This window comes from Vombatus ursinus, unplaced genomic scaffold, assembly GCF_900497805.2.
Source record: "Vombatus ursinus unplaced genomic scaffold, bare-nosed wombat genome assembly UNPS02014177.1, whole genome shotgun sequence".
NCBI lineage: Eukaryota > Metazoa > Chordata > Mammalia > Diprotodontia > Vombatidae > Vombatus > Vombatus ursinus.
The window spans coordinates 800961-812492 of NW_020953955.1; the positions used below are offsets into that span (position 1 = coordinate 800961).

General features: G+C 42.9%; 1 protein-coding gene across 1 annotated transcript; it reads left to right on the plus strand.

Moving 5' to 3' along the window:
• The first annotated feature begins 7827 nt into the window (after window positions 1–7827).
• Window positions 7828–8781, plus strand: LOC114041684 (olfactory receptor 6Q1). Its single transcript, XM_027860260.1, has one exon. It carries the CDS (start codon window positions 7828–7830, stop codon window positions 8779–8781), a length of 954 nt encoding a protein of 317 aa, XP_027716061.1.
• The last annotated feature ends 2751 nt before the right edge of the window (window positions 8782–11532 follow it).

An 11532-nucleotide genomic window follows, 5' to 3' on the forward strand; every position in this document is an offset into this window, starting at 1 on the left:
GAAAACTGTGTCCCGGAGCCAAGAAAGCTCAAGGGCCAGATTCTGGACCCAGATTCATGACCCTACTAAGCTCAGTTACTCTGGAAGGCTCTGCCTGAATGGCTCAGCTGATTTCTCTTTCTTGGCTAGACGTGCATAGATTTAGAGCTAGAAGGAACTTGTTTACATTCTAATAAGGGATGCTTAGAGGAGTTTCTCTCTAGCCTTTATAGATAAGGAAACTGAGGCTCAGGAGAATTAAATGACTTGTCCAAGATCGCATGGGGAGTAGGTGGCAGGGATTTAGATCTAATTTCTTTGACTCTGGGTCCAGAATTCTTTGCACTGATTTGGACTGTGGTCAGTTTTAATGTTGTTTGGTGGCATTGCCAATGCATCTTAGGTGCCTTTCCATTTCTGGGTCGCAGTTTCCTTATCTATTATTCTTTGTAGAGAATATCTATTATTCTTTATAAGGAATCTATATAGTCCATAAGAGTAGAGGGTTTGGACTAGATGTGGGAAAGGCAGCATGGTAGAGTGGAAAGGATGCTGAATTAGGAGTCAGATGATGAGAGATTAAAATTCTTTTTTTTTTTTATTTTGTGTTCGAGGCAATTGGGGTTAAGTGACTTGCCCAGGGTCATACAGCTAGTAAGTATCAAGTGTCTGAGGCTGGATTTGAACTCAGTTCCTCTTGACTCCAGAGCTGGTGCTCTATCCACTGTGCCACCTAGCTGCCCCTAGAGATTCAAATTCTGATTGCTACTTAATTGCTGTGTGACCACAGGTGAGTTTTTTTTAACTTCTCTGGGCCTTGGCTTCTTCCTCTGTGAAGTGGTTGACCAAGAAGACCTGGTTTATGAACTTCAAGTAAGAAGACCAGTTCATATTTATGAGCTATATGATTGTGGGACAAGTCGCTCTCTCAGTCTGCTCATCAGTCAAATGGGAATAAGGATACTTGTAGTACTTTGTAGCTCAAAGTGAAGGGGTTGAATGAGGTGATTGAGATTTCCTTTCAGCTCTAAATCTTATGCTCCACCATGATCAGTGTGGTGTGCTTGAAGGATTGCTGGATTTGGAATCTGAGGGCCTCAGTTAAAATTCCATCTCTGTTACTGACTGCCTGTGTGACCTTGGCTAAGTCACTTAACCTCTCTAGATCTGAGTTTCCTCCTCTGTAAAGTGAGAATATTGGAATAGACGACCTGTCAGGTTCCTTCCAGCCTTAGCGATCTATGACTATTCTTCCCCTTCTCCACACTAGCTTCTGTTCACCCTCTTTCTCCTTTCAGCCTACAATCTCCATTGGAAGATCATTCTAAGCCTTGGCTCAGAGGTGTTTTCTAGCTATGCTGTTGGAGTCAGGGCATGCTAGTGTCTCGGATTCTGCATATACAGTGGAAAGCAACAGCGGAGTGAGTGCAGGGGGTGCAGTTTGTAGCCAGAGAGCTATCTCAAAAAGCTGGCTCTGCCCCACTCCTTCAGTGCTCTCACACTTACTCCCCAACCTTTTCCTCTTCTTCCACCACCTCCCCGAATTTACCAAGGGGTGACTTTCTGAACTAAATGCCAGGAGCTCAGTCAGTTCATTATCCAATTCATTTAACCTTCAGATTCAGTCTCTCACAGAGCCTGGGGCAAGGTTCTCTTTACTTTGCTCATCCCAAATATTCCCTCCCCTGTTTTTTCATCAGTAGCCATACTAATGAGTTCTTTCCTTCTCACTACAATATAATTCCTCCTAATTAAAGTCTGGCTTCCCACCCCCAACATTTTAGCATCGTTATTGATTTTATTGTGCTCTTCTAATGGGGACCCTTTCCATCATTCACCTCCCTTCTGGGTGAAGTCTGTAAAATAGGTCTCTTCCCTTTGTTTCCCTTAGTTTTCAGAGCAAGGGGTAAAAGAGATAAAAATAACCCACTGCCTTCCTTGAAAAATGCACCTGAATGTTTGAGCTGGCCTTAGAGCTTTGAACCTCCCTGCAGGGTTCAGAAGGCTTTGGGAGATTATTGAGGTCGGGCACGGCAACTGGGAGGGTAGGGGTGGGAGTGAGATGGACAGAAACAACAAGAACAAAACTTTATGCCTGCAGGCATTATAAGAAAATTCTAAGTATCAGAGAAGTAGAAAAATGTGGATCATTCAGTAGAAATGGAGAAGGAGAGATTCATGGAGTTCTGTTAACTAATCTTACCAGTAGGGAATCAGCATGAGATAGTGGAGAGAGTACTGGGCTTAGACTCAGAAGGCCAGGTTTAAATCCAGGGCCTGACACTGACTAGTTGTGTGACCTTGGGTAGGTCATTTCAGAAAGATAGACTGGCAGAGTAAGACTTGAGGTGGAAAACCATCTCAGAAATGTCATATTTGAAATTCTTCCCAATTCTAAATTTAGGTTTTTGAGTGGTTCCAGAGATGGACATGAGAAGATCTGGTTTATGGTCTTCAGGTAAGAAGACCAGCCCACATTTATGGGCTATGTGACTCAGTCTGCTCATCTGTCAAATAGGAACAAGGATACTTGTAGCACTCACCTTCCAGGGTTGTGAGACTCAAATGAGATAATGCATGGAAAGCCATGCAAAGAAGAGCCATACAAATATCGGCTACCATTTCCTATTTCTGAGCCTCCGTTTCATCATCTATAAAATAGGAATAGTAATTCCTACCCACCTCACAGGAATTGTTCATATAATCTTGGGCAAACTACCTTTTTGGACCTATTTCCTCACCTATAAAATGACTAGAGACATCATCACAAGATCATAGGACCAGAGATTTCAAGCTTGAAGGAAACTTGGAGGCCATTTAGTTCAACCTTTTCCTTGGGAGAAAAAATAATGAGTTCTGTTTTGGACACATTGAATTTAAGATGTCCAAAAGGCAGTTGGAGATTTGATACTGCAGGCCAGGAGAGAAAATAGGGCTGGATAAATAGAAGGGAGAATCGTCTACATAGAGATGATAATTGAACTGATGGGGAAAGATGAGATCACCAAGTGAGATAGTATGGAGGGAGAAGAGAAGAACACCCAGGACAGAGTACTGGGGAACACCAGGAGTTAGCGGGCCTGACCTGGGGGAAGATCCTGCAAAGGAGACTGAGAAGGAGCACACAGTTAGACAGGTAGGAGGAGAACCAGAAGAGAGCAATGTCCTGAAAACCTTGAGAGGAGAGAGTATAACGCACAGGACCATGATCAACATTGTCAAAGGCTGCAGAGGCCAAGAAGGATGCGAACTGAAAAAAGTCCATGAGATCTGGCAGTTAAGAGGTCTTTGGTAACTTTGGAGAAAACTGTTTCAGTTAAATGATGAGGCGGGAGCCCAGACTACAGGGAGTTTAGAAGGGAATGAGAGGAAAAGGAAGTGGAGGCATCTAATCACAGCCTTACTGAGGAGTTTAGCCATGAAAGGGAGGAGAGACATAGGACAAAAACTAGCACCGATGGTTGGAGTTTGAAGAGTGAGGGAGACACGGGGAGGATTGCAGGCAGCAGGGAAGCAGCCTCTTCAGGGACAGATTGAAGACAAGTGTACGCACAGCTGCCATCCAAACTCGGGTCTTCTGAACCAAGATCTAGCCCTCCGCCCATTGTGCCCTGGTGCTAAGATCCCCTCCAGTTTTCCAGTTTATAAAGCACTTCCATAGCAGAGAAACTATAAACATTGAAGTGCTAGCCTACTGTCCTTTGCTTGTTCATTGCCCTCTTCCTCATGCCCTATGACACTCATGGTCTGGCCTTGGTTCTCTTCCCTTTCTGGATGATCTCATTCATTCCTGCTGCTTCCACAACCTCTGTGTTGATGACTCCACATCTCTACCTCCATTCCTGGTCTTTCCTGAACTCCAGAGCTGCATCTCCACCTACCTCCCTGGATAAACTCAACGTGTCCCAAATCATGTTTCTTCTCTTTCCTTGTAAACTTGCTTCTTCTAGCTTTGCATTTTTTCTGTCAGTGGTCCCACTCTTTACCTATTCTCTTGTATTTGTAACCTTGTCATTGTCTTTGCTGGTTTCTAGCCCTTACATTGATTAGGTATTCTTGGGTCGCTCTTTGGGGTCACTCTTAAACTTAGGATCACAGATCTAGAATTGGAAGGGAGCTTAGAGATCATCCAGTCTAACATCCTCATATAAAAGTATGTATTTTTAAAATTCTGAATTTAACAAATACAAAATCATTATATAAAGCAGAAGAGATAATGAAGTTTATATGTAAAGCACAAATTTCTATTGAATACAGCTTAAAAAGTATATAATAAATTGAAAATACTATTTTCAAAACTGTTCTGTTTATCTGTTTCCTTCTGAATTCCCCTCTGTTCTCTTTTATACTTTAAAAAAATTCCTCAGTGACCCTTTTTTCTTTCTCTTTTTTTGGCGACATTATCACCACTTCTCTTCTCCCCTTTTCAAACTTTACTTCTCATAAAAACAAAACAAGATTCTTGTAACCAATAAGTATAATCAAGCAAAACTCTACTCATTGGCCATGTCCAAAGATGTATGTCTCTTTCTGCATTTTTCCGTCAGCAACCACGTGATGTATGTACTTTATCACTGGACATCTGGAATCTTGGTTGGTTATTGCATTGACCAGAATTTTGTAGTCTTGCAAAGTTCTGCCCCACCTCATTATGTGAATGAGGAAGTAGAAGGGATATGAAGTGACTTGCTTATGGTCACATAGGTACTCCCTGGCAGAGTTGGGAGTCAAACAGGTCCCCTGACTCCAGAAACAGCCTTTATTCCACTAAATTATGCCCACTGTCCTCTCTTGTTATCCCTTTCTCCCCCTTCCAGCTTCCACCACTCACTTCTACTTCTAATGGTGTTCTTTAGTTTGCAAAAGTAGACATAACTAAGTCCAATTTCTATACAAAAGCTTCCAAATTAAAATCGTGATGTATTCTCACCCTAGGTTTTGAAATGATTAGGAAGAATAAGGCAGACGGGCTAAACTGAAAAAATTTTCGCAGGTCTTCCTGCCTTCACTCTCTTCCCCTTCCCAATCATCCTTCATATTACTTCTAGAGTAATTTTCATGGTTTATTGATCTGATCACGTAGTTACTCCTCTGCTCAAAAATCCTCAGTGACTCCCTATTGCCCACTGAGAAATATTCACACAGCCTTGCAGTGTTCAAGGGCTTCCATAATGTAGCACCATCCTAACTTTCCAGCCTTATCTCATAGTGCTCCCTTCCATGAACTCTCTTCTTTAGCCAGAGTGGAGTACCCCATATCCCCTAAACTTGTCCTGTCGTTTTCCTTCTCCATGCCTTTGCTTATGCTGTTTCTATGCTTGGAATGTCCTTCTACACCTTCTTAGCCCATTGAATTCCTGCCCATCCTTTAATGTCCACCTCAGATGATACCTCCTCCAGGAAACCTTCCCTGAGTCCCTCCTTCGTAATGATGTTCCACGCTTGGACTTCATATAGCTATTTTGTTTCTAATGTACTTATCATATGATATTGCATATTATAGCTATTATGGCTGTTTTCTATTACATGGATTATAAGTTCCATGAAGAGAGAGATCGTATTTGATTGTGATTGTATCTTTGCATTGTGTCTTACCTTCAGTTCTCAGTAGAGTGTTCTATACACATTGCATGCTTAATAAATGTTGAATGCATGAATGGATAGATTCAGAGTATTACTGTATTGGTGTAATTTGAAGGTGTTAAGAAGGACTTCCAACTTCTCCTCCCTCTACCCCTAGAGAGTCATTCATTCCCTCATTCATTCAGGTTATGCATTGCCCTCTTCCTAGGGTCTTCAATCAAAATAATAATGGAAAAAACCCATCACCATTGTCATTTCCTGATATAACTCCTGAATGCACGGTCTAACGGGAATTCCTTTTGCGTATGGGTTGGCGAACCAGATAACTGCTGAGGTCACTTTCAACTCTCAAATTCTCTGCTTCTCCTCACATTGAATTCTTCCTTATAACAACCACCCAAAAAAGTCTGGTAATTCAAGACCAACTGACACCATGATGACATCTGACTGTGTATTCTATACCCATGACCTTCCACTTCTTACACAGAAGGCAACGTATTTGATCGTCACTCAGTGGCAAGACTGAGTGTTACAATTAATCATTTCAGGAAATTCAGCTACTTTGTTTTTGTTAACATTATTGTGATCATTTCATGGGTTGGAATGACTCTGGAAGGCTATATCATATAAATAGTAAGGAACTATGAAGAAGAATAGGAGACAAGGAGCTCATCAAAAAAATGTAGTATTGCAAAAGAAGTCCCCCTCTCCTCTTCCACCCCCCTCCCATGTTGGGGGGCCCCCTTGTGGTGACCTTGTGATTAGACATAGGTAAAGGTGACTTGGGACCTTGGCCAGCATGGGCAAAGTGTGATTTGCCTCCTCAGAGGAAATAAGATTGTAGGAACGGTGTTTAACTCAATTCCAGTCACCAAAACTACGCTAACTCTTCTATCAGAGCAGTGTAAGACTTGTCCCAGGACTTCCAGAGCTTGCAGTGGTTGGGGAGGTAAGACATAGAATCACAGAATGTCATCATTGAAAGAGAATGGAGAAGTCAGCTAGTTCAACCTAGATCTGAATAAGAATCCCATCTATAGTAAAATATAATAATAATAGCTAGCATTTATATAGTACTTTACATAATCTCATTTGATCTTCACAATAACTCTAAGTGATGTGTTATTACTGCCCCCATTTTACAGGTGAAGAAACTGAGGCAAATAAAGGTTAAGTGACTTGCCCAGGGTCACACAGCTAGTAAGTATCTGAGGCCCAGGGTCACACAGCTAGTAAGTATCACATCTTCCTGACTCTAGGCCCAGAGCTCTGCCCACTGTGCTACTTAGCTGCTTTCTAGCTGAAATACCTGACAAGTGGCCATCCAGCCTTTATCTTCTGAAGGGGAGCCCCCTGCTTCTGAAGACAGCTTCATTCTGTTTTAAAACAAGAACACACCCATCTAATTAGGAAACATGAAACTTCAGGTGCTCAGAGTCAGGTCTGATGTTAGGGGCCACAGAATAGGGACTATAGTCCAGTGGGCCTAAGGATACCAACTCCTCCATGGTGAAAGTGGAGAGTAAGGATACTAAAATGACAACGAGTCCTTTCAGAAATGTCAGCGTAACCCAGGCAGTGACCATGCTGACCTACGAGGTCCCTTGGGCAAAGGGAGAGGAAGATGACTGGTGGTGGAGCCTGTATATTTCGTCTAGAACCCTAAAATAGGATATGGTATGCTATTTGCTTATCGTTTATATATTTATTTTATTGTATACAACTGGTCTGTAATGCTATGTATTCTATACTTGCATGTGACCTCTATCATTTGAAAATCTTTAGTTTTGGCTCCTTGCTGTCAGACCTGCCGTTTGGGTCCAGGGACCTCATGAGAAATATATTTCCTGATTGGATGGGTTAGTTCATGCTAAAAAGCATAGACTTTCCCTAATTTGACCCCTGTTAGATAGAATGGGAAGGGAGAGGATAGTATAAGCACTTATTAAGCACCTACTATGTGTGCCCAGCACAGTACTAAGTGCCTTACAACTATTATCTCATTTGATCCTCAGAACAACCTTGTGAAGTAAGTGCTATTAATATCCTCATTTTACAACAAGGCAGACAGAGGGTCAAATGGCTAGTAGGTGTGTGAGGCCAGATTTAAACTAAGGTCTTCTTGACTCCAGGTCCGGCACTCCATCCACCCACCTGCCTAGCTGCCTCTAAGGTAGACATAGAGATCATGATAGAAAGACAGAGAGCTTTGAAGCTTACAGAAAGCTTGGCTTTGGCCTCATCAACATTGTCTCCACCCCACAGATGCCACCTCACTCGGGCAACTGGACCCTGGTGACTGAATTTGTCATGGTAGGCTTTGCTGGTATCCAAGAAGCCCGCCATCTCTTCTTCATACTCTTCCTCACCATGTACCTGTTCACCATGGCAGAGAACTTGGCCGTTATCCTTGTGGTCAGCTTAGATCATAGGCTCCAGAGGCCTATGTACTTCTTTCTGACTCACCTTTCTTGCCTAGAAATATGGTATACTTCAGTCACTGTGCCCAAGATGCTGTCAGGATTCACTGGGACAGCTGAAGGCCAGACAATCTCCTATACTGGCTGTTTGGTGCAGCTTTTCATCTTTACCTTCCTGGGTGCCACAGAGTGTTTTCTGCTTGCTGCCATGGCCTATGACCGGTATGTGGCTATCTGTGAGCCTCTCCGTTACGCAGCCAGAGTCTCCTGGGGTACCTGCATCCGCCTGTCTGCTGCCTCCTGGCTGCTGGGTTTCCTCACCCCAATCCTGCCCATCTACCTCATGTCCCAGCTCATGTTCTGCAACTCAAATGTCATCGATCACTTCTTCTGTGATGCATCTCCCCTGCTGGCACTCTCCTGCTCTGATGTCACCCTGAAGGAGACAGTCGACTTTTTCATCTCACTGGCTGTGCTTCTGGTTTCTTCTACTGTCATTGCTGTGTCCTATGGCAACATTGTCTGGACACTACTGCACATCCACTCGGCAGCAGAGCGCCGGAAGGCTTTCTCCACCTGTGCTGCCCACCTGACGGTTGTGAGCCTTTTCTATGGGACGCTTTTCTTCATGTACGTCCGTACCAAGAAGGCCTCCTCTAGGAACTTCAACAAGGTGGTGTCAGTGTTCTACTCCATCGTCACACCCATGCTCAACCCCGTCATCTACAGCCTCCGAAACAAGGAGGTAAAGGGGGCCCTGGGCCGAGCCTTGTCACTCAAATTGTTTAAAGGGTCATGAATAGCAAATGGTTTAGATCTTTGGAAAAAAGGATTATACATTTAGAGCTGGAAGAGATCAAAGTGGTCATTACATCCAACTCCCCCTACTTTTTTTCTCACAGATTTAGAAACTGAGACCCTGAGAGGTTAATTAACTTGCCCAAGGTCACACAGGTCTAGTGGATGGACCATTGACCTGAAAATTTAGGTCTCTAGGGTTAAAGATAAGGTGCTGTGAGATATTAGGCAAGACTCACAGACTCACAGTACTGCAAAGGACCTCAGCAACAATGTAATCCAACCCATAATAGAATAAGAATTTCCCCTAAAACAATAATCCCAAATAATAATAACAGCTAACATTTATATATGACACTTTATGATTTGTATAGTGCTTTACTCTGGGAAGCAGGTGATAACAGATGAGTAAACTGAGGCTGGGATAGGTCATAACCTGTCCAGAGTCAGTCAGCTAGCAAGAGTCTGAGGCCAGATTCAAAGTTAGGCCTTCCTAACTTCAAGTCAGACACTCTATCCTCTATCCCCCCCTAACTGCCTCAAAAACAAACCCAACAAATGGGCAGCCAGTCTTTTCTTGAAGGCTTTCAGAGATAGGGAACCTACTATCCCCTGAGGCAGTGCATTTGCTTTTTTGGAAAGCTTTAGTTGAGAGGAAGTTTTTCCTTAAGCTAAAGTCTTCCTCTTTGCCATTCTCACCTTTGAGTCTTAGTTCTATCCTTCGAGGCCAAGAAGAACCTGCTTAATCTCTCTTCTGTGAGATCAGACTTAATAATCTTTGGCAATAGCTAACATGTTTCCTCTAAGTCTTTTCTTCTCCAGGCTCGACACTCTAGTTCCTTCAACATATACTCTCATGACACTTAGTAAATGCTTTACCTTTCTGTGACATGGACTCAAGACTCTTTACTACCCTAGGCACCCTCCTTTGAATGCCCTCCCCCTTGTTAATGTCCCTCCTAATTATGTGATACTCAGAAATGAGCACAACATCCAGGTGTGGTCTGATCAGTACAGAATAGAGTGGAGCTATCACTTTGTTTTGGACGTTAGCCTTCTTTCTCTTTCTTTCTTTCTTTCTTTCTTTCTTTCTTTCTTTCTTTCTTTCTTTCCTTCCTTCTCTTTCTTTCCTTCCTTCCTTCTTTCTTTGTTTTTTTCTTTCAGATTGGACCTTGCCCAGGATGCAAGTACAGCAACCCTTCGTGGGCCCGGTCTCCCTATGGATTGGCATGGGACTTCTGACCTACTCTGTTTCCAACTTGACTTGATTCAACCTTCTTTCAGCAGCCTGATGACTCCTTTCTCTTCTCTCTCCCAAGACTACATGATGATGTTTATTTGTAGAAAATTAAGCATCTTTTAAACCCCTTGTTTCATTTTTTTTAGTTGTGAACTAGGAATGATTTAAGTCTTCCTTCTATCAGATCAATATGGAAAGATTAATCATATGTTAAAGTCAATGTGGGAGCTTTCCGATGTGTGAACTCCCTCTCCCAAAACAGATGGTGACCCCTATATGATTTAGTAGAGAAACCCTTGGGATGTGCCTGAGGCACATGAAGGATTAAGTGACTTGTCCATAATTATAGAGCTAGTAAGTGTCAGAATTTGGATTTGAATTCAGGTCTCCTTGACTTTAAGTCCAAAGCTCTCTGTACTACAGGAACCTGCCTGTCTTTAAAGATGAACTAAATGCATAGAAATAGTCTGCAGTATGATGGCTCTAGGATGCATTAAAGCTAACAAAGCACTTTCCTCAAAAAATCTTGTGAGGTAGGTGCTATTAATGTTCCCATTTTACAGATGAAGAAATAGGCTCAAAGTGCTTATCCTAGTCACAGAGCTATTAAGTGTTTGCAGTAGAATTTGAATCCAGGGGGCAGCTAGGTGGCTAGAGCACTGGCCCTGGAGTCAGGAGGACCTGAGTTCAAATCGGGCCTCGGACCAAACACTTGACACTTACTAGCTGTATGACCCTGGGCAAGTCACTTAACCCCAATTGCCTAAACATAAAATAAAATAAAGAATTTGAATCCAGGTCTTCCAACCCTGCTCCTCCCCCCCCAATCCAGCATTGTCTCTACCTTACCATGCTGCCTTTCATGACTTGACAAATGAAGAAATTGGAGCCCAGAAAGATTAAATGATTTGCCCACCATAAATATAATAATCCATAACCAGTAAATATTATAGTAGGAATTTGAACCGATGCCTCCAAATCCTACCTTCAGTGTGAGTTCTGCTTTGCCTCGTGGTTCTATTTGTAACAAGTGGCTGTTATTTGCCCTTCATTTTCATAGAAGACCAGTGACATCACAGGTGAATCTCTTGATTTTTGAGTGAATTGGATTTAAGTGAGGTACAAAGTTTCCAGAGTCATTGAAGTCTAGTGGAAAGACAAAAGTCAGGATGACTGGTGATGGTCCAGGATCAGGGGATGACCTTGGAGTCTTTGATATCTGACCAAGCTCTAGGCATTCCCCAGTACCTGCTTCAGCTGCCTTCGTGACTGTGGGAAGAAATTGTTCTCATTTGCAAATTCCACCGGGGAGGTCTTGGCCTGCTTGGGGTAGACATCCCCCTAAATCACTGATGGGTTTGAGGCCTGTCAGTTACTCTCAATCTGGTTTAGCCTGTCTGCTAAGACATTTTTATCTAGGTGTGGCCACTGCACATAATACAGTTTCTTGGAGGCATAGGTGAGAGTTGGGTGACCAGTTGGACACCAAAAGTGGATGAGCAACCCTCAAAA

Coding starts and splice junctions, on each gene's coding strand:
- LOC114041684 (XM_027860260.1), top strand. CDS start 7,828: ATGCCACCTCACTCGGGCAACTGGACCCTGGTGACTGAATTTGTCATG.